The following is a 20,367-nucleotide window of genomic DNA, read 5'->3' as shown; positions in this document are numbered from 1 at the left end:
CGTGTGATCCAAATGCGACCTCACCGGCAGCGTCGAGGCGGATCTCATCAACCCGTCAAACTTCTTCTTGTCTTGTTTCTTTCCAAAATGCCTTCTTGCCAGGAAAATGAGAGAATAGGAACGTATTAACATGAGCGAATGTTTGAAGCACAGTGACTGGTAGGGCTCCAACAGGTCAGACACACACACACACACATGCTGAGCATTCCAGCCATTGGTCTAATGCTTCTCACATGTCGTCCTATCGGTGAGCAGCACACGGGACGATGTGGGCTTTTCTTAAGTTAAAGGCACAGATGGAACGAACATTCCCGCGTGTGAACAGACGAAACACCGATCGAGACAGAAGACGGGTATCGAGACTCGGAACAGACACGTGAACAGAGGGAGACGTGTGCGCGTCTGTCGGTGCCCGGCGGCGGCGTCCGCGTTAACGGGAATAGGCAGGTCCCGCCTCCGCCGTCCGGAGCCACGCTAAAGCCAAGCCACCTGTCAATCAAAGAGCCAACACACGGGGCCAGAACTATGATAGCATCAGAAATAACAGTCTTCACCCATCAGTCTCCCACACACACACACACACACACACACACACACACACACACACACACACACACACACACAGTGCAAGGGAGGTTAAAGTCACAGCGCAGCCCCGTTTGGGGAAGGCTTCAAACATGCAAAGCAACATCAGTGTGTCAGGAGCGCCTTGCTGCTCCGTCTGTCTCTCTGTCATTGCTTTGACAGGCAGACGAAAAATGTCACGACTCACAAGAGAAACCGCAGCACCCTGTGTTAGTGTGTGTGTGTGTGTGTGTGTGTGTGTGTGCGTGCGTGTGCGCGAGTGCTCTCCGTCTGTCTCTCGCGTAGTTAATGCGTGGGTCTGTCTCCCCCCCCCCCCCCCCCCCCCATATACGCGGCAGGCCCGACACACAATGTCTTCTTTTGTTGTCACGTTAAAGTGATGCAATAAAGCTGTGCAGTGACAAGGACGGCCCGGGGGCTGCCGCTGTGACAGAGACGCTGAGTGTGCGCGCGCGCGCGTGTGTGTGTGTGTATTTGCGTGTGTGTGTGTGTGCGTGTGTGCGCGTGTACATCCACGGAGCGGAGACAAGAGCATTGAAGAGGGGTTATTGCTACGAGACAGATTGCAAGTGTCATTTTCTATTACGGCAAACCCGAGCCGCTGTGTACGACACACACACACACCGATACACACCGATACACGCCGATACACATGCCTTGGCCTACTTCAACTGGATGCTTCTGACAGGGAGTGATGTGCGTGCATTAAAAGAGTGCCGGCCCTGAGTATTTAACCCTCTCCTCTCGCCGGCCGGCGTGAGAAACAGAAACGAGGCGATCCTTAAAAAACAGAGACTAAAAACTGAAGTAAGTAAAAAGGTGCTTTGCTTGTTTTACATGCAGGCGATACAAGGTCCGCCCCCCACCCCCAGCCACTTGTCAAAGGATCCTGTGTGTGTGTGTGTGTGTGCGTTGAAACGAAGCATGACCCTTTGTTGCGTGTGAACCTTTATTATCTATTCAAAAGTCTCTCACGGGGCCGTGTTTGTTAACCAGGCAATTAGCGGGCCGTATGTGGCGCTTATCAGGACCCCAGTTGACACTCGGTCTCTTCAGCTTGTGAAGTACGAGGCAGTAAAATGGAAATGGGCTCGGCGCTCGGCCCCATAGCTTGTCCCCTAACAAGGTGCGGTGGCAGCGGCTATCGGGGTGCCGAGCGGAATTAGTCCGCAGCCGATTCAAATGTCTAGATGCTATCAAACACCATTTAATGATAATGGAGGTCACAGAGGCAATTGGGAAAATGGTGTGTGTGTGTGTGTGAGTGTGTGTGTGTGTGTGTGTGTGTGTGTGTCTAACATTTCTCTGTCTCCCACTGCATTAAGATAGCATCGCTAATTTCTCCAGCTCTGCACCAAAACAACATGCAGAGGAGGAGGAGAAGAAGAAGGCAAATGAAATAAACGGCTCACAAGCGGGAAAAAAAGGAAACAACAAGGGGAAAAGTTTTTCGCCGACTTTCTCGAATGTCGCTCCAGATTTTGCCCTTCATCGTTCTTTCACAATGTCGCGCCCTCTCCGCTGCTATTTCTGACTGCCAGTGTGTGGATCTGGCTCGCGGAGATTTCATGCCAGTGTAAAAATTGGCGGAGGGTTTGGTTCAAATCAAATTGGACATAAGCACCCACAACACCATCTGTTAGGAAAAGGCAGCCGAGTGAAGGGCACAACTCTGCATTCACATAAATGGATTTTCCATTTATTAAATTGTTGACTGACACCCTTGTAAATGTTCGCTTTATGTGCCGCGGCCTATTCTTAGAGCGTCGCGTTTAATCGCAAACATGTTTATATACATCCATACAATGCCTAATATTAGACTGGAGGGAGGGGGGCACTACATCTGTTGTTTTGCGTTTCTTGAATGTTTTTACATTTTCTTTTCAGCACATTTAAATGAGAGCGAATAAAAAGCTTCCTTAAAGCTTCCCCCCCCCCCCCCCAACCTTATCTCGCTTTAAAAAAAAAAAGAATGCATAAATAAAGCCCTTCTCTCCGGTTAGTCTTGGCAAGTGATGCCGTGTGTGTTTGTGTGTGTGTGTGTGTGTGATTGTTCTGCTTACAGGTGTGTCGCCGCGGAAAATGTGTCAGCGATGGTCTCGGCACTTTAGGGGAGGACCATATGTCCCTCGTCGCTTCACCCGAAAAATTAAAACTTACTCTGCGCGGTGAATAATAGAATCTCTCAGAAGTTGATGTTGTGTGTAGCTCGCCGTGTGAGTGTGTGCCAAATACTCTGTGTGTGTGTGTGTGTGTGTGAAAGAAAGAGTCCCCTCAGCCTGCCTAGTGGTCCGGGTGGTTATTAATAACTGAAGTTGGAGCAGCTTCTGAATTAAGATTCACTCTGGACGTTTGAGACCAGAGACTGAGACCGAGACACAAGACACACTCATACACATACACATACATATATATATATTGTCCATTTTTTTCCTCTGCTTCAGTGGGAGAAGAGGAGCGCAGGGAGGGGATGCTACAAAGTGAGAAGGAGGAGGGAAAGAAGGAAGGAAAGGAGGAGGGGGGGGGAATGAAGGAAGGAAAGAAAGAGAGGAGGAAGGAAAGAAAGAAAGGAGGGGGAGGAGAAGGGGAGAGGAAGGAAGGAAGAAGGGAAGGGGGAGCAGGAGGAGAAGACAAGGAAGGAAGGGAGGAGAAGGAAAGAGAGGAGGAAGAGGAGGATTTTAGTGTTTTAGTGTTTTAGTGTTTACACAGAAACCGTTGCCAAGCGCTGTTCTCCCCAACAACAAGCCAGTAATTGGTTCTGTTAGCGGCTAACCTTGCGGAGGTGTCGGTGCGAGGTGGACTCGGACAGAAAGCTTTTGGATGCATCTCCCTCTCCTTCTCTTCCTCCTCTCTCAAGCCGCCAGATAGTGCCCAGTTTAAAAAAAAAAAATTTATTAATATTCTAATTGACAAGAGCCTGTCGTAACGTCTTCTCTTTGGGAACAATTGGCCTTCCTTTAGAAGGAATCAATGAGAACTGTGTCCGGACACCCGGCCGCCCAGCTCAACCACACATGAATTGATCATCAAAACATCAAAAAATCATCATCATCATCATCATCACATGGTAACGGAGCGTCGGGGCCTCGAGCCGCAGCTCCGGGAGGCTGTAAATAAGTGAGCGGAACAGCGGATGTAGTTTTCTGATCTGAAGTTTCTTTGACCGTCTTCATAATGCAGACCATCCAGCTCTGACATCTTACTACTGAAAGACTTAAAGTACCTCACTTTATTTAAATGGCATATATATACAAATATATATATACATATATGTATATATATATATATATATATATATACATATATAACCCGGAGTGAGACGTGGACAGACCGTATCTGTGTCTGTGTTTTGCGTGAAACAATCCTCTCATATGTTGACTGTAATGGAGTTACGATAACCTCCTTAAGGTGTTTACATGCCAGTTATAATCTAATCTTCGGGTCACATGTGAGCTCTCTCTCTCTCTCTCTCTCTCTTTCTCTCTCTCCGGCGGACGGGTTTTTTTCGCCACAGAAGTCGCCTCACATCTCTCCTCGCTCTCTGTTACTTCTTCCCTCCATCTCAATACTTCAGTGTTCAGGGTGGCGGTCTTGGACAAACTCCGCTCGCGCTCACATAATTGCTTATTTAATGCTGACCCCTGCTCGGTTTAGGAGGGTGGAGGAGGGGAGCTGGAGCCCTCCCCGTGCCTGCCAAGGCCCAAGTCAATGTGGAGTCTGTTTTTTTCGGGATATAAGGGCCGGCCACGGGTCCCAAGCCAGGGCCCTTTCCTGTGGGCCCTCTTCCTCCTCCTCCTCGTCTTCGCTCTCCTCCTTCATCCTCCACCCTCCTCTGAGCCCGGCTGGGCCTGGCGCTGGCACAGAGGTCCCTTTGTTGTGCACCAATGGCCCGGTCCTTCTCTCTCTCTCTCTCTCTCTGTCTCTCTCTCTCTCTCTCTTTCCACAAGCCCCCCTCTTCTTCCTTCTCGCCACCATCCCTCCCTCCCTCTCTATTTCTTTAAAGGTCTCGAGGCTTCACAAAAATGAGATAATAGGAAAAATAAAGCTGGCCGCTTGTGACTCAGGGCAAAACGTCTGGGTGAAAAATAGAAAGTGAGTGAAAGGAGAGAGCGAGAGAGAGAGAGAATAAGAGAGAGAGAGAGAGTATTGTTTGTGAGGTTGGTTGGGACGAGCTGGAATGAAGTTCAGTCTCCTCTCTCTCTCTCTCTCTCTCTCTCTCTCACTCTCTCAGCTTCTGAACCAAAAGCTCACTGTGGATCCAAAAGCTGGATGGGGCTTGCTCTAACACACACACACACACACACACACACTTTTCCCGCTCTCTCGGCAGGTGGACGGGGTTGTTTTGGCTCGGCTACAGGGCAGCAGCTTGACTCCGTTTGAGCCAATGAGCCAAGATAATAGTCGACGATTCCAGAGTTATTGTCGGCGGTTTTCCCCCCTCTGCTTTTTCCCAGAATCCCTCTCGCCGCCGCGCGGGATCCGAGTGGGAACGTCACCCTCTGATGAATTAATGCGCGTCAGAACGTTACCACCGTGACGGTTAATGTCAATATTGGGTTCACATTTGTTACCCTACATGTGTGAACTTCATATATCTTTAATTAGAAGCGGGAACAAGCTGATACGGAATATAAATCTATGAAATCGGCTGATTTGTTTTTCCCAACCTCAAAGCCACTTTACCGCCGTGCGGGTCTCACACTTCCACTTCATTTCTCCCCCTTCACTCTGTTCATTGTCCTGACCCCTTCATTTTGCTGTTGTCACGCGGGGGAGGCGGGGCTCCCCCCTCGCCTCCAGCTCCCAACACCCCACCCTGCAAATATGCAGCCCACACCCCTGCGTGGGCACCGGACTCCACCCGCTTACCTCACAGAACACACACACACACACACACTCACGGGCGTCCTATACGCCAGAAGAACAGGGAGTAACTCTTCCATGGAAAGTGTTGCGCTGTCCTCCTTTATTATGTGATGTTTGGCTCGCCGTGTTTCTGTCCCACAAGCGAATTTAGTCCAAAAAAATTGCAATATTGCAATATTGCAGAACAGAAAATCAGGTGCATTTCAACCGCATTTCAGTTTATTCTGAAATCCTTTTAGTGGAAAGAGTTCATGTGCATCAGGCGGGTCGTTATTGTTGTCAGGTGGTGGTGGCCTTGAGTCATGTTGTTACACAAAGATGACAACACGTGAACGCACTCGGCCCACCGGTGGTGCCCACGCCAGCACGATGAGAGGCCGGGGCGTCTTCCCTGAGGTCACGGCTCCGGGGCGCGCCTGCGGTGGTGCGTTTGTGTGTTCATCACGGTGACAGTGAGGGCTTCATTCCTCATAGTGTTCACCTCATCAATCAACGTCTCGCTAAAAGCTACCCAGCATGCCAGCTCTTCCTCTCTTCCCCTCCACTCCTCTTACCCATTTCCTCCCCACCCCCCCCCCTTCTTTTTCTTCTTCTTCTTTTTTTTTTTTTTTTGACGTCCGCTGCACAATGAAAGAGCCTCTTGGCTTTTATTAATAGTTAAAGTGGACCCGGCCTGTCACTGGGGACAATAACTGCAGCCCTGTTAATAAATAAAAATAATAACTAGGAGATGGAGACGGAGAGGGAGTGCGATGGAAAGAGAACAGGCCATTTGTTGTTCCCTCTCACTTGTCAAAGCTCTTTGGCTTAAAAGCCTCTGTCATTGTTGAGGGAGAGGGGGCTGCAGGGAGAGATGGGAGTGAGAGACATGGAGAGAGAGAGAGAGAGGGAGAGAGAGAGAGAGAGAGAGGGGGGGGAGCGCCAGGGGCTAATAGCACCTGTTGGGGTGATGGTGAGACAGCTGTCAGTGGGTAGGGGGAGGGGGGGGGGGGTACAGGAGCGCACTCTCTTCCTCCCTACGCATGTTTTCTTTCCGTCCTCCTCCTGTTTTCGCAACCGATTTTCTCCCCGGTCCTCCGCCCCGCGAACCTATTCCCCGAAGGCGACGGTGGCCTCCGACAGAAAGCACGGGGGCACATCAGGAGCAGCGGCGCTGAGACTGATTAACCGGCCGAGTGGCAGCGGAGGGATCCAAAAATAACAAGAAAAAAAAAAAAGGACGAGACCGGTCAGAGTCCAAAGGACGGTGGTGGGATTCGGGAAAAAAAATGCAAGAGAAGAAGGGTGAGGAATAGAAAGCGTGAGAGCTGGATATCTTGAAGTTCAGCATTGATCTGCCTTGTGTGTGTGTGTGTGTATGTGTGTGTGTGTGTGTGTGTGTGTGTGTGTGTGTGTGTGTGTGTGTGTGTGTGTGTGTCACCTTGAATGCAACGGAGCATGAGTTGCTCTCTTCTGGAAGCGAGAGGAAACATCCTGATTCAGGCCTCTGGGGAAGCTGCACACACACACACACACTCACACACACACACACACACACACATGTACAGTATGTAGGACACGCCGCAGCTCTCTAGCGTGCGTCCCTGTTTGTGTGATCGGGTGTCATTTTAAACCATGAACATCTCCAGGTGGCCGCTCATTCCCATCTCCCCACGTTCACTCCATCCTAGACAGGGGGGGGGGGTGATAAGTAGAGGGATGAAGAGGAACGAGAATGGAGGAAGTTTGGGCAAAAGCGACGCTTTTTCTTTCTTTCTGTGTGTGTGTGTGTTTGGATGTTGGGTAAAAGATGTTGTCGTGTGTGTGTGTGTGTTCATGTCTCGATTAGTGGAGGAAAAGTGCTAAGCTGTTCAGCTCAACACGCCGGACATCTCCCCCTCTCTCTCTGTGTGTGAAGTATTAGCATGTGCTGGTCTCATACCAGTGAGATTAAGATTCTTCTTCTTTTTTTCTCGTGAATCAGTCTTGTCGTTATGGAGGGGGAGAAAAATGTAGAATAATCTGGGGTGGGGGACAAACAACTTTCCTCCTGCCATCTGCAGTCGTGTGTGTATATATATATATATATATATATATATATATACATACACATATCCACAGCTCACTCGAGTGTGCATGCTTGTGCGTCTCTGTGTTTTTGGGGGTGTTTGTGCATCCGAGGGTGTGTGTTTGCATTGGCTGACGGGGTTAATCTCCCCACTTAAAGTGTAAAACCTCCTTCCTTAGCAAGGCCTCGCATCCCGAGTGCAGATGGCTCCCAGTAAATAGAGTACTCTCTCTCTTTCTCTCTCTCTCTCTCACTCTCTCTCACTCTTGCTTCACACTTTCAGTCTGCCTTTGTGTGATCATTTCATTCGCTCCCCTTTGTTCACGTCAATAACAGTCAACAGGGCGACCGGCCTCGATGGCCGCCGCGTCGCTCTCTCGGTGTGTAGATGCGTGTGTGTGTGTGTGTGTATTTTTTGCACACATGTAGAGTGAGTCTCAGCATGTGTGTGTGTGCGCTCTCTTGTGTGACATTTCCATCCCCCCCCCACTGCGTGTGCATTTGTGTGTGTGTGTGTGTGTGTGTGTGTGCGCGCACGTCCGCGCGACCGTAGTTAGGGTTGTAATTAGTGATTCTGTGTGTGCACATGTGTGTGTGTGTGTGTGTGTGTGTGTGTAAGGGTCTGTGGAGTGTGTGTTGAAAACAAAGCGCGAGCTGATAATGTGTCCATTGTGGCGGGTGCATTAAGGCCCTCTTTGTCTCAGGGCCCACAGGGCTAATGATTCTCTAGCAGCAGGTGAGAGGGAGAAAGCCTCTCTCTTTCTCACCACTTGTCTCTCTCTCTCTCTCTCTCTCTCTCTCCCTCTCTCTCTTTATCCTGCGCTTCCTCTCTCGCTCTTTTTTTCATTTTTGCTCACTTTGGTTTTTTTTGTTCTTCAGATTTCCTCTCTCTTTCGATTATCAGCTTCTCTCTCTCGCCTCTCTCCCCCTTCCACTCTCCCTCTCTCTCCCCCTCTCTCTCTCCTGCTGATGCGGCCATTAGGCTGAGCTGCCGCTGCCTTTATTACAGCAAATGGACTTTAAATGAGCTTTATTGTCATGTTGGTCAGCCAACTGAATCCCTCTCTCTCTTTCCTATGCCCCCCCCCCCCATCCCCCTCCCTCCCCACCTCCCCCACCCGCCCTAAACAGAGGCCTCCAGCATTGAGAGGCTGTTGTCAAAGGACTGGAAGGATAAACTTTTGGCCATGGGCTCAGGGCACATCGGAGAAATTAAAGGTATGGTCAAACTAAATAATGACAGAACTAAACTTAAGTGAGCGGGATTCAATTAACCCTTTGAACTTAATAAAATGCACCTCCGATGTCCATTGAGGGAGAAAAAAAATCTTTAAAGCTAATAAGGTGATTTGATATAATGCCGCTGAACCAAAAGGGATCTGAGTACTTATTGTCTGTATTTATGGTTACAGCTAATGCAACATGACACAGTCACCAAAAATGCAAACTGATACGCAGCAGGCAAAAAAAACCGGGGTCAGGGGAAGTCCACAGATAACTCACTGACCCCGTGACGAGATTACACTTCCTGTTTACACCGAGCGTGGTGGGAAAAGCCAGAGCAACAACGTGAAACCATATTGACAAACACGAGGAAACCAACAGGCGTTTTATTTGACAGTCGGGCTTAGAATGTGGCTTCAGGGTTTTTCTAGCCCGACTGTAAATACCAGTGAGCGGCATCATCAGGAAGACACGGAGCCACTCGGATACAAGCCAGCGAACGGCGAGGAAACGCCGCCAATGAGCGTATTCAGATGAGCTGAAATCCTCAGATCTGATCGGCCCTCGGCCGAACCCGGCCGGCGCCCTTTGGCCGACGTGCCAGACAGTCGATGGCGTCTCCGTTCGTCCGGCAGCTCCGCGTTAATCTCGGCGCTAATCGCCCGGACCCAGGTCACCGAGCACCGGCCGGAGGGCGGGAAGGGAGGCGAGAGAGCGCCGCGCTGTGAAGAGTCAGCCGAACGGGCTATTATTCCCCTGTGACTCCAGGGCAAAGCCGCCGTTCTCCTCCAGTAATTGAGCTTCATTAGGAAGCGAAGCAATATGTAATCAAAGAGCCTCGCGGAGCGCCGTGGCCGCCGAGGGGGGGGGGGGGGGGGGGCTCCATTGATCAGACCCCCTTGTCCCAGCTCCCTGCCGCGCTGACATTTCTGTGTAGGGGCGTCCCGCATGGCGCACCACACACCAACAGCTGGGGAGCAATATCAGGAGTGTGTATGTGTGTGTGTGAGTGTGTGTGTGTGGAAGCGCAGAAACACTCGCGTCTATGTGCGTGTGTGTGTGTGTGTGTTTTACAGCGCTTACATAACAACGTGTGTCTGTGAGGGCGAACGTGTACTTGTGGAGGGAAGAACAAGACGGATATGTATGTGGAAAGTCAAGCGTTCGTACATGTGTGTGGTGGGGGTGGTGCTCTCATTTGTCAGTGCGTCCCGTGACTCTGGTCCCCATCGAATACCGTTGAAGAGCTTTTTGTGGGGGGACAAAGTGATTTTGAGCCACCGCCTCCTGCACTGTCTGACTTATTGAGAAGCAACATTGGTAAAAGGCCCCATGCGGTTCCCTCGGCACACACACACACACTCACACACACACTCACACACACAAGTATGGAACTCATAGCACGAGAGTAAATGTCCCCACAGTGTAGTTAACGTCAGATCTGCAGCACGGAGATTGACATCTCTTCAACCCTCGATGTGCCTTCTGAATTGCCTCCTCGTGTTTCTTTGCTCACTCTACGGCAGTTTTATGTTCAGCTCGTTTTTCATCACTTTATTATTAAATGCGAGACAATGTCACACTCGGGGGAGAGAGGGGGTGAGACGGTGATATTTAAAACGAAAGAACCTGAAATTCTTTATTCCATTCAACTGAAATACTCTGGATGTCTTCTGCATCATCGTTAGACACGCTTCCTCAACCCTCTGCCCAGAAAAATGTGGCATCTTTGGGAAAGTTGGCTCTCTTCGGGTCTGAATCCATCTTGGATGCTAGTAAACAGGATTTAAGAGGGTAAAGGCACATGTACAACCTCCGATCCCCCCAGAGTGAAACGCTGTCTGTAGTCAGACAAGTCAAGTGAACTTGAGTTACTGAAAATCCGGTTATCCCAAACCACATAAGTGCTTTAATCAAACCGTAACTGCATTACCTTAATGGAAATTTGATTATTTACCGTAATAGCGTTATCATGACCATGCCAATATACTTCTTAATACACGCTCGCTACTTCCAGACGTCTTTTTCCCTCTCTCCTTCTTTCCCCTCGTCCTTCTTCTCTCCTTCTTCCCTTACCTCCTCATCCGGCCTTACCGTAGGGTGTATGTGTTGGGGGGGTTATCAATCCAGCCGGGGTCATTAATTAGCCCCATGTACACGGTGACACGTATTACACTGTTACAAATTGCTTAATTACGGCACGCACGAGTGTGTGTGTGTGTGTGAGAGTTGCCGTCGGTGCGTAGGTTGGTAGGTAAGCCCGGGCCGCGGGGGAGGAATGTGTGTAAACCGATGGAGGAAACCAGTTATCGATCCGCCTGCCGGCCGCGCGGCAGCTGGGGAAACAAGCCGCCGCCGCCGCCGGCTGATTTATGAGCCGCGCGCGGAACATTCATGAAGTCTGAGACGAGGCGTCTCGCATCCTCCTCCTCCGAGGGTTCCTAAATCTCGGCTCGGTTAGGAAGCGTGTTGTTTTCTTGGATTCGCCTTCTTCGGCAAACACTCTGGTTTACCGACGAAAGATCCGCAGCTGAGAGGGGGATCGAGAGCAGCTTGTCGAGGAAGAATGGACGGCCTGTCTCCGTTTCTCACACACCTCTCCATCCCGGCTGCTGCTCGGAGGAATGTCCTTCCACGGCGGCGCACACACTGCTCTGCACAGATATGTGACTGTGTTTGCATTTGTGCGTGCGAGTGTGTGTTTTTGTAAACGGGGGGGGGGGGGGGGTTAACCCCAACAAGAACCCTCGACAAGAAAGACTCCTTTGATCCATCGCTTCACCTTTGCAACCCCCCCCCCCTCCTCTTATCCTTTTTTTCCCCCCTTGCCCCCTTTTCTCCCCACCCGTTCACCCCCCATTTGAACAGGCGAACGTTTTTAACACAAGGCTCTTTCTTGTCTTGGTCAGCTTTCGCTATACACACACACACACACACACTCTCACACACACACACACACACATTTCTGGCTCTACAAAGGTGGGTCTGTGAGTTAGGACAGCGGCGTGTTTATTTTTCCAGCAGCCAGTGCTCCCGACAGTTGCCTTTATTGTTCATTGTTGGCGGATGGATGGAGTTCGGGGGAAGTGAGGGAGGAGGAAGGGGAGTGGTGTTGGTGGGCACGGGAGGAGGGTGGGGGCGGCGGGCGGGGGTGGTGTGAGGCAGCGGTGGCTACCAACAGGGAGGACAAATGGATGGCTCTCACCTTCCCGAGCGGTCAAAGGGCAGGTCAGCAGCCGGGACTTCTCGCCCTCTCTCCCTCTCTCCTTGCCGACTCCCCCTCTCGCCCCCCGTCGTGTTTCTCTTTCTTTTCCTCCCTGCTTCCCCCTCTTTCTCTCCTCACCCTCGCCCTTTCTTCCTCATCTGGTTTGCCTGGTGCAGGAATGTGGCCCTGTTAAAGGTAGCAGCTGAAGAACAATGGGGGATTGTGCTATCCCACACACGTGCACGCACACACTGTGCGCACACACACACTCACACACACACACACACAACAAAGGCATGTAGGCAAACATTGATACATATGACCAGACATAGGCGCACACACTCGCACTGATTGTGCCTCAGTGTGCCTCTTTCTAACTACATCCTGTTGAATGATTTAGGGTGTGTGTGTGTGTGTGTGGGGGGGGGGTGTTTGTGTGTGTGTATGTGTGTGTAATGGAGCTGGTATGTCAGGATCTGAGAGGTCAAAGTTCAGGCCATGCTAAATGTGAGCAGGAGGTTGGCTGACTGCAGGGTAAACACAGACCAGACACACTCGCCTTCTCTTTTTTCCCTCTCTCTTTCACACACACACACACACACACACAGTCCCAAATGTGGACGGATGTCCATATTTACCTCCAAGTCAGCGCCAGTTAAATCAATTTGAACTTTAACTATTTTTTTGTTGCATGAAGTGTACATTTCCAACCTTGTGTTTTATTTACTTTGTTTGTTGAACATAACGTGGCTCCAGTCTGACTTTAGTTCCGCCACCACGTTCTGCCCGGTTACAAGTGTTTCCCCCCCCCGCCAGATTTATTTTCTTTATTTCATTAAAGCCATAAAGACAGTGATGGATTTGTCTTGACTCTTGAGTAATCACTGCTGGCCTTCTGTGCCCGTGGAAAAATAAGTCAACATCTGGCTTTACAACACTTGAGGCGCACATACACATATACTCATAGCCTCCGCCAACAAGCTTCTCCCCCCCCCCCCCCCACCGTCCAAAGCCCCTAAACAGTCGTATATTAGGTTGACCAACAACCCATGGAGAGCTCTACGCTGCTTTGTTGTTCCTTCCACCTCCGTTCTCCCCTTCATGCCTCTGACCTCTGACCTCGCCCCCACAACCCTCTCTGGCCTCCGGATAACCATGAAAATTGCTCAAAGAAGAAGAACACGCCTTGACACGACAGCTTCTTGTTGCTCCCGTCGCCTCCACATCTTTTATTAACGTCCTCACACAAGAAGACATAGTATGACGATAACTGCTGTGCATGAATGGAGACTTTAAAAAATGTCAGCTAGATGCCTAAAGGCTACTTTTTAAATGATGAAAGAAGTGCCACCCTCTCACCTTCGACCCCTCTCTCCCCCCCCGCAGGTACCGCAGACAGCCTGGCGGAGAAAGAGCGCCAACTAATGGGCATGATCGGCCAGCTGAGCAGCCTGAGGGAGCAGCTCCTGGCGGCCCACGAGGAGCAGAAGAAGCTGGCCGCCTCGCAGATGGAGAAGCAGAGGCAGCAGATGGAGCTGGCCAAGCAGCAGCAGGACCAGGTACGCCGAGTGAGGCTGTGAGGGGCGACGCGGCCGAGCCGCCCTGACGGGTCATTTAGTACGAATCCAGTTCACCAGAGGAGCATTTTGCGACATCACCTCCCGTCAGATCTTTAGACATCTCGAATTCTTTCGTTTAATCCGCCGTATTTTAGAACTTCATGGGGTGGATTTACTACCAGAAGAAAATCCACCCCAGAGTAATATCTGTTGTTTCAGGTCAGTAAACGGTTAAAAAAAAGCATGTGATGCGATGCTGCTTTGGAAGATAGACATACAGTACATTTGCAGACACACAAATGCACTTACACTCTGAAACATCACAAATGGCCATCATGGACTTTTCTTTCCTAAACACTCTCTCTCCCTCTCTCACACACACACACACACACACACACACACACCTTATACTGTATAGTGTTCCCACAGCCAGAGACATGCGCCTTTGGCAGCTTGAACATAGGGACACTGCACAGGAATAAGCTGAGGGTATGTAGTGTTGGAGCGGATGTAGCGCAGACATTCACACACACACACGCTTACACACACGCACACACACACTCCAAGCTCCAAAGCGAGAGTCTGCCAGGTATTTGCATAGAGAAGGGTTTCCCTCTTTGTTGTGCTTTTTAGCTTCTGGAAAGCTTGGTTTTTACAAAGGGAACACTCTCACACACACACTCTCTCACACACACACACACACACACATGCAGAAACAGGGCCGTGAGGACGAATCACCTGTGACAAGCACAATGCCTCACAGTACCCGTGGCTGCATCCGCACCAGTGTGCACCGTTCCCGGCTGTATGTCAATAAACTACAAGCATCGGAAAAAGTAGTTGTGTTGAAGTGAAAATAAATGTCTCTAAATGAATTAGACGTCGAACGGACTAACACATGTAAGCTGTTCAAAGAGTGTGTTCATGTCAGTGTGTCGTGTGACTCTGTTTCCCACTTGGCTGTGAGCTGTGCGTCCAGATGAGATGAGCTCCTTAATATTTCATTCCAGGGCATCGACCCTCTGTCGTGCAACCGGGGGCCTCAGAGACCTGCAGATTTGTCGCATCTCCCACGGGGCCCCCCCTGCTCACGCACCAACACACGCACGCACAACACTCCCACACAAACACGCCGCATATACATTCCAGTAACGTGTCGTGTTCTCCGTCCTGTAGATTACCCGGCAACAGCAGCAGCTTCTGCAGCAGCAACACAAAATCAACCTCCTGCAGCAACAAATCCAGGTGAGGCCAGCGTGTGTGTGTGTGTTTGTGTGTGTGTCCGCCCATGTACAGTATGTAATCATGTGTATGTGTCTTTCAGAGTGTTTGGTTGATGTGTCCTGATGTGCGTCTGCGTGGCCCACATAGGCGATGTTGTGATTGTGATTGTTGCAGCTTTTATTTGCTCAGCCATCAATCAGCGTTGACTTATATTAGCCCCTCCTCCTCTAACACACACACACACACACACACACACAAACACGGACTCATACAGGCACACTCAACCTGTGTAATAACTCGAAGGTGGTCAGTATGCTTGGCAAAAGAAAGCATACAAAATGTTCACTTTAAGTCTTCATTAGTTCATTCAAAGAGCTGCCAGTGCATGTTGCTCGTGTGTATTCCATCTCTGATTGGCCGAGGAGGTTTTCACAGGCAGAGCGGTAGATGGGCTCGGTTAAGTAACGGCAACCTTTTACAAACTCAAACGTAGCAACCAAGTCAGAGATTTAGTCAAGAAGGGGTCGGGAGGAAGCTGGAAACAGAATCGTTAAGATGGGTTCATCGTTACTAGGGTTACAACGGTCCAACCAAAGGCTCCAGCGAGGCCTTATTACCCGTCATTACATCGTCGTTAGCCTACCGGACGGAGCACACATGTTCCTCTAAGTAGAGCTTGATGCGACTCATTCAGAAAGGACCGAGACCCAAAAATGGGACTATTCTGTGTTGTACTAAATTATACTAGATGGTAGATATAGATTGGTTACTATAGGAACCAATGGGACCCAATGTTTGACACTAATTTAAGAGGACGCCATATGTTTCTGTCACAGGATAAATTTCTCCAGGATATACAAGGAAATGCTAATTTGGTTGCCTCCTTATTTGGATAGTCTGTGTCTTCAACAATGTGTAACACACATCTAAGAATGCCGATTGTAGCCAATATAGAAATACAACAACGTCGACTGAACATTATTTTTGAATGTGAATCTATCTTATGTGTTACGCTTCAGAGTAAATGGATGGGTGTATGTGTAACACTCGAAAATGGAGGTATTGTCCTTTTTGGGGGCCACACTGGAGCCTCTATGCTGGTCCAGGTGGCTTGGAACGAATAGCCCAGGCCTTTGTAAAAGCAGATGACACTGAATTTTGAGCTGAGAAAGCCGGGCTTTGTATCATAAAGAGACACCCTGTCCAAGAGGGAACACACACACACACACACACACACACACATTCCCTTTCCCCCCCAAGAGTTAATCCATGCACAGTGTGTGTGTGATAAGAGACCTTGTGATAGCATGCGTTTGGGACGTGTGTCCACGACTCTGTGCAAAGCAGCTGTGTTTATTCGCTATGTGCGAGATGAATTCTGAATTGTTCAACTTTTTTTTTTGTCTCTCTGCCCCCCAAAAACACACCCAAAAAAATGAAGAATTTTGTTTCTGAGGATCACTCTGTGCATTCTCGAGCGTTCCCGCGTCTTTCGCCCGTGCGTATACGGAAGCGCGTGCGCGTCCGCCGCAGCTGTGTGTGTCGAGCTATAAACACGTCCGCTCATGATTCACTCCCTCGCGACCCCGCCGAGACAAAGCTCTCCTTTCCCATGACTTTGCAACCTTTTCCCAAACAAGCTTCTCTCCATTGAGCGGGCCCAACAATAGTTTCTCACAAGCAGGGGCAGCTGTAGGCAGCCCTAGTTAAGAGGCACACAATCAACAGGGGGACAAGAAAAACACACACACACACACACACACATACACGGCCGCGAACAATCATGTGAAGAAAAAAAAAAATCAGAATAATAAACGCCTTCCGTAGCCGGCGCACTCGTGTAGTAGCGAGCAGTCGCAGAGAGCGCCACACACTCGCCACTGATGATCAAACACACACTCCATCATCAAAGACTTGGTCGAGAAACACACTGCTTAATCATTCATGAAGAGATTGTCCGCACAATCCCACAATACAATGGCCTGCCAGAGAGAGGACACCAGGTTCAGTGTGTGTGTGTGTGTGTTTTGTGTCTGTATGATAAGCCCCTTGTGATTGCATTTCCCCCTAACGAGGCTGAGTTCAGCTGTCCCTTCGTGTGTGTGTGTGTTTGTGTATGTGTGTATGTGTGTGTGTGTTTGTGTGTGTGTGTGTGTGTCTGCGTCCTTGGCTTTGTTGGGCCCGAACCCCCCCAAAGGCCTGTGAAGAATGCTTTCAACCGTCCACTTGGAAGAGGTGATGAAATGAAACGAATAATGAAGCTCATGAAAAAGAGAGGAGAGTGACACACATCCTTCATGAAAGGAGGACAAATTACACGTCCGGTTTCCTTATTCGCTTCTTTTTTTTTCTCTCTTCTCACACCCGAAACCCAAATCAAGCGAGTGCCGTTGGCCATTTAATGACGCACCATGTGGGACAGGACACACACACACACACACACACACACACCAGTCATTAGTGTCTACAAGTCAGCGATTGGCTACTTTATCGCTCTGACTAATTAATTCTACCTGGAATTATTCATGAATTAGCATCCATTATGATGCATTCATGTCACCCCCCCCCCCCCCCCCCCCCACACGCACACACACACACACACATATACACACACACACACACACCGTTATAAACTCCCGTTTTACCTTTCGAAGGATCTTTTATTCTGCTTCGCCTGATACTAGCTCAACTCTCAATGTGTTCTTTAGCTGCTGAATTTAAACTAAACCTAACCTATAATCTGATTTAACCTCTAATCTCAAACCCTTAATCCAAATGCTGACTCTAAATGATTCTTAAACCCAACAGATCTAATCCAAATTGTAATCTTAAACCTAAACCCAACCAGGACCAGGAGAAATGAGCCATTATTTGCATAGAATTGAGCTGAATCCGAGGGTATAAGAACATGTGTGCACACACACACACACACACACACACACTCACTCCCCAGTCCCCTGCTAGGGGCCCTCTTGTTAAGCTCCAAGGGGTGAGCACATTTCCTCCAACTTCCCTTTGCTCTGCCCCTCGTCTTCCCTCGTTCTAATTAAACAACTTGTCTCCGAGGCTCCCCCTGGTGTTGCCGGGGACGACCGATGCCGCCGCGCGGGGAAGCGCGACAGGGATGAAAGAAGCTCACCTGCCGAGCGGCTCCGGGCTCAACTTGAGAAAAAATGCGCACGCATATTTTTAGAATAGATGCGGCGCACAAACACTCGGAAACAGAGGGATGAGCGGACACCGGCGTGCCCTGCCTAATGAATCAAAACTCACTCAACCAAAACACACACACACAGAAACACACACACAATAAAACACACACGCGGTCAAGTGTGCGTCTCTGCCGGCTGCCTTTCATCTCATCACGCTGTAGGTGGGAGACGGAGAAGAAGTGATCAGAATCCTGATGCTTTGACTAGTTTAAGAGACGCCAGACGCGCCAAGCTTTCTATTAAGACTAACCCGCGTCGGTAACTTAATCACACACAGACACACACACACACCTTCTGAGTGTTATAGACCTGGTGCAAGGCCTCTGTCCTTGCTCAATAGTTTCCATTCTCTGCGAGAACAACAAAAGCAAAGAACCCTAAAAAGATTTCCATTCATTTCGACACTCACAAAAAACACACATACACACACACACACACACACACAACACACCGGCACCTCTGTACTGGAGCGGCGGCCAACCCAATTGCCTGTGTAATTGTTTAATCACTCCCATTACACCGCAACCAGTGTAATTTGTGTTTTCCTTTACGCACTTCATGTGTCGATGTGTGCACACACACACACACACACACACACACTCGTAAACTCGACCACAACCGAGCACCCATTCCCTCAGAGACCCGCCCTCCCTCACACACGCATACCTGTATGCGTGCGTGCGTGTGTGTGTGTGTGTGTGTGTGTGTGTGTGTGTGTGTGTGTGTGTGTGTGTGTGTGTGTGTGTGTGTGTGTGTGTGTGTGTGTGTGTGTGTGTGTGTGTGTGTGTGTGTGTGTGTGTGTGTGTGTGTGTGTGTGTGACATGAACCATGCTCCTACATTGACAGCCGGCTGGCCTCTAACAGCCCCTGTCCATAGAAAAGTTAATGGACTAATATTAAAAGCCTCTCTCTCTCTCTCTCTCTCTCTCTCTCTCTCTCTCCCTCTCCAAATTAATTATTGGTTCTGCTGCTCGCGCACGTCCCTTCTTTAGCAGCGGGTCATCCGGGTCTTCCATTAATTGCCCGAGCATATGGTCGCCAGCAGATTTGAGCTGTGGGACTTTAACGGGGCTATTTATTTATTTGTTCCGCGCGCGCTCCGATGCGAGCCATATTGCGCGGCGCTGGCAGCTATTGTTCGTCGCGTTAACTTCATAGAGCTAATTACTCCCCAATAATAACTTTACCTTGGGAGTTTTTTAGCGCGCCGCGTGCCAACCAACCTGTTTCGCACCCCATATGTTAATTAGCGGCCACATCTTCATTATGCCGCAGCGGCGCTTTAAGTTCAAGCTGTGCCGCCTGGCGCGCGGCGAACGCAGCCGCGACTCGCTGCCAATTATCCAACTCCTGCTCCCCTCTCTCTCTCCTCCGTCTCTCCTCCTCCTCCTCCTCACGCACGTTCATTCTGTTCTCTCTGCTGTTTATTTCCCGAGAAGTTCTCTCGCCAGGGTGATTCGTCAACTTCTCTCTTTCTGTCTGTCCTCTTTGCCCTTGTGAAAGTTCTCAAGAAAAAGTTTCACATGTATATTTATATAATATATATATTATATATATATATAATATATATATATATAATATATATATACTGTTCAAAAGTTTGGGGTCACTTTGAAATGTCCTTATTTTTTAATGTGGTAAATGACTATTCTCTGGTTGTTAATGAAGTCTCTACAGGTGTCTAGAGGCCCATCTCCAGTGTTCTAATGGTTCATTGTGTTATCGCCTTAGAAGACTAACGGAGGGGTATAAAACCCTTTTTATGTGAGCACAGCTGAAAACAGTTATGCTGGTGAGAGAAGCTATAAAACCGGCCTTCCTTTGAGCGACAAGTTTGAAGAACAACATTTTTATTTTTGAAAAAATCTAACCGTGTCAATGTCTTCTATTGGATATTCATTTTGCATTTCACTTGATAATTAAAAGTGTGAGTTTTTCATGGAAAACACGAAATGGTCTGGGTGACCCCAACTTTCGATCGGTAGTGTGTATATATATATATATATATACTGTATATATATATATATACATATATAGAAACATGTGATTCCTGTTCCAATTCCTTTATATATATTTTTTTGTTTTGCATTCAGTTATCACTGATTAGAGGACTTTTTTTTCAGATAAGCTCCAGTTTTGTTTGTTTCAGGTTTCTTCTTTTGTTGATGCGGAGGAAGGCTCTGCAGATAAAAAGCGGGGCTCCTCATCCTCCCACTGTGGCGGCGGTGTGATGTTTTCCGGTCTGCGTGTGTTGTAGGTTTTCATGTTCGCTTTGGGCCCGATGTGAAAGAGGAGCTGACGAGTGCGTTATTCCCCAAAGCGCCTGCTGTTTCAGATGTGCCTTTTTTTCCTCCTTTATGTGGAATCTGGGAGATTTTCTGATAGATCTGGCCTCGCTCGCACTTTCCACATCTCTGGTTCTCGCCGCCTCACTTCTACTCT

General features: G+C 49.2%; 1 protein-coding gene across 23 annotated transcripts in view; it reads left to right on the top strand.

Annotated features, from left to right (window-relative positions):
- The window catches only part of sox5 (SRY-box transcription factor 5), a 225,593-nt gene that overhangs the window by 174,288 nt on the left and 30,938 nt on the right, over positions 1-20,367 (top strand). For 20 of the 23 annotated variants that reach the window (XM_056424351.1, XM_056424349.1, XM_056424355.1 and 17 more), the window contains 3 exons: positions 8,633-8,719; positions 13,317-13,489; positions 14,666-14,734. In XM_056424351.1, the coding sequence (XP_056280326.1) occupies positions 8,633-8,719; positions 13,317-13,489; positions 14,666-14,734 (329 nt within the window). Of the gene's footprint in view, positions 1-6,694; positions 6,739-8,632; positions 8,720-13,316; positions 13,490-14,665; positions 14,735-20,367 lie in introns of those variants that run through there. The other 3 variants (XM_056424361.1, XM_056424358.1, XM_056424364.1) reach the window with 2 other exon arrangements.

Source organism: Pseudoliparis swirei, chromosome 10 (assembly GCF_029220125.1).
Source record: "Pseudoliparis swirei isolate HS2019 ecotype Mariana Trench chromosome 10, NWPU_hadal_v1, whole genome shotgun sequence".
Classification (NCBI taxonomy): Eukaryota; Metazoa; Chordata; class Actinopteri; order Perciformes; family Liparidae; genus Pseudoliparis; species Pseudoliparis swirei.
This window is presented reverse-complemented; position numbering and strand designations above follow the sequence as displayed.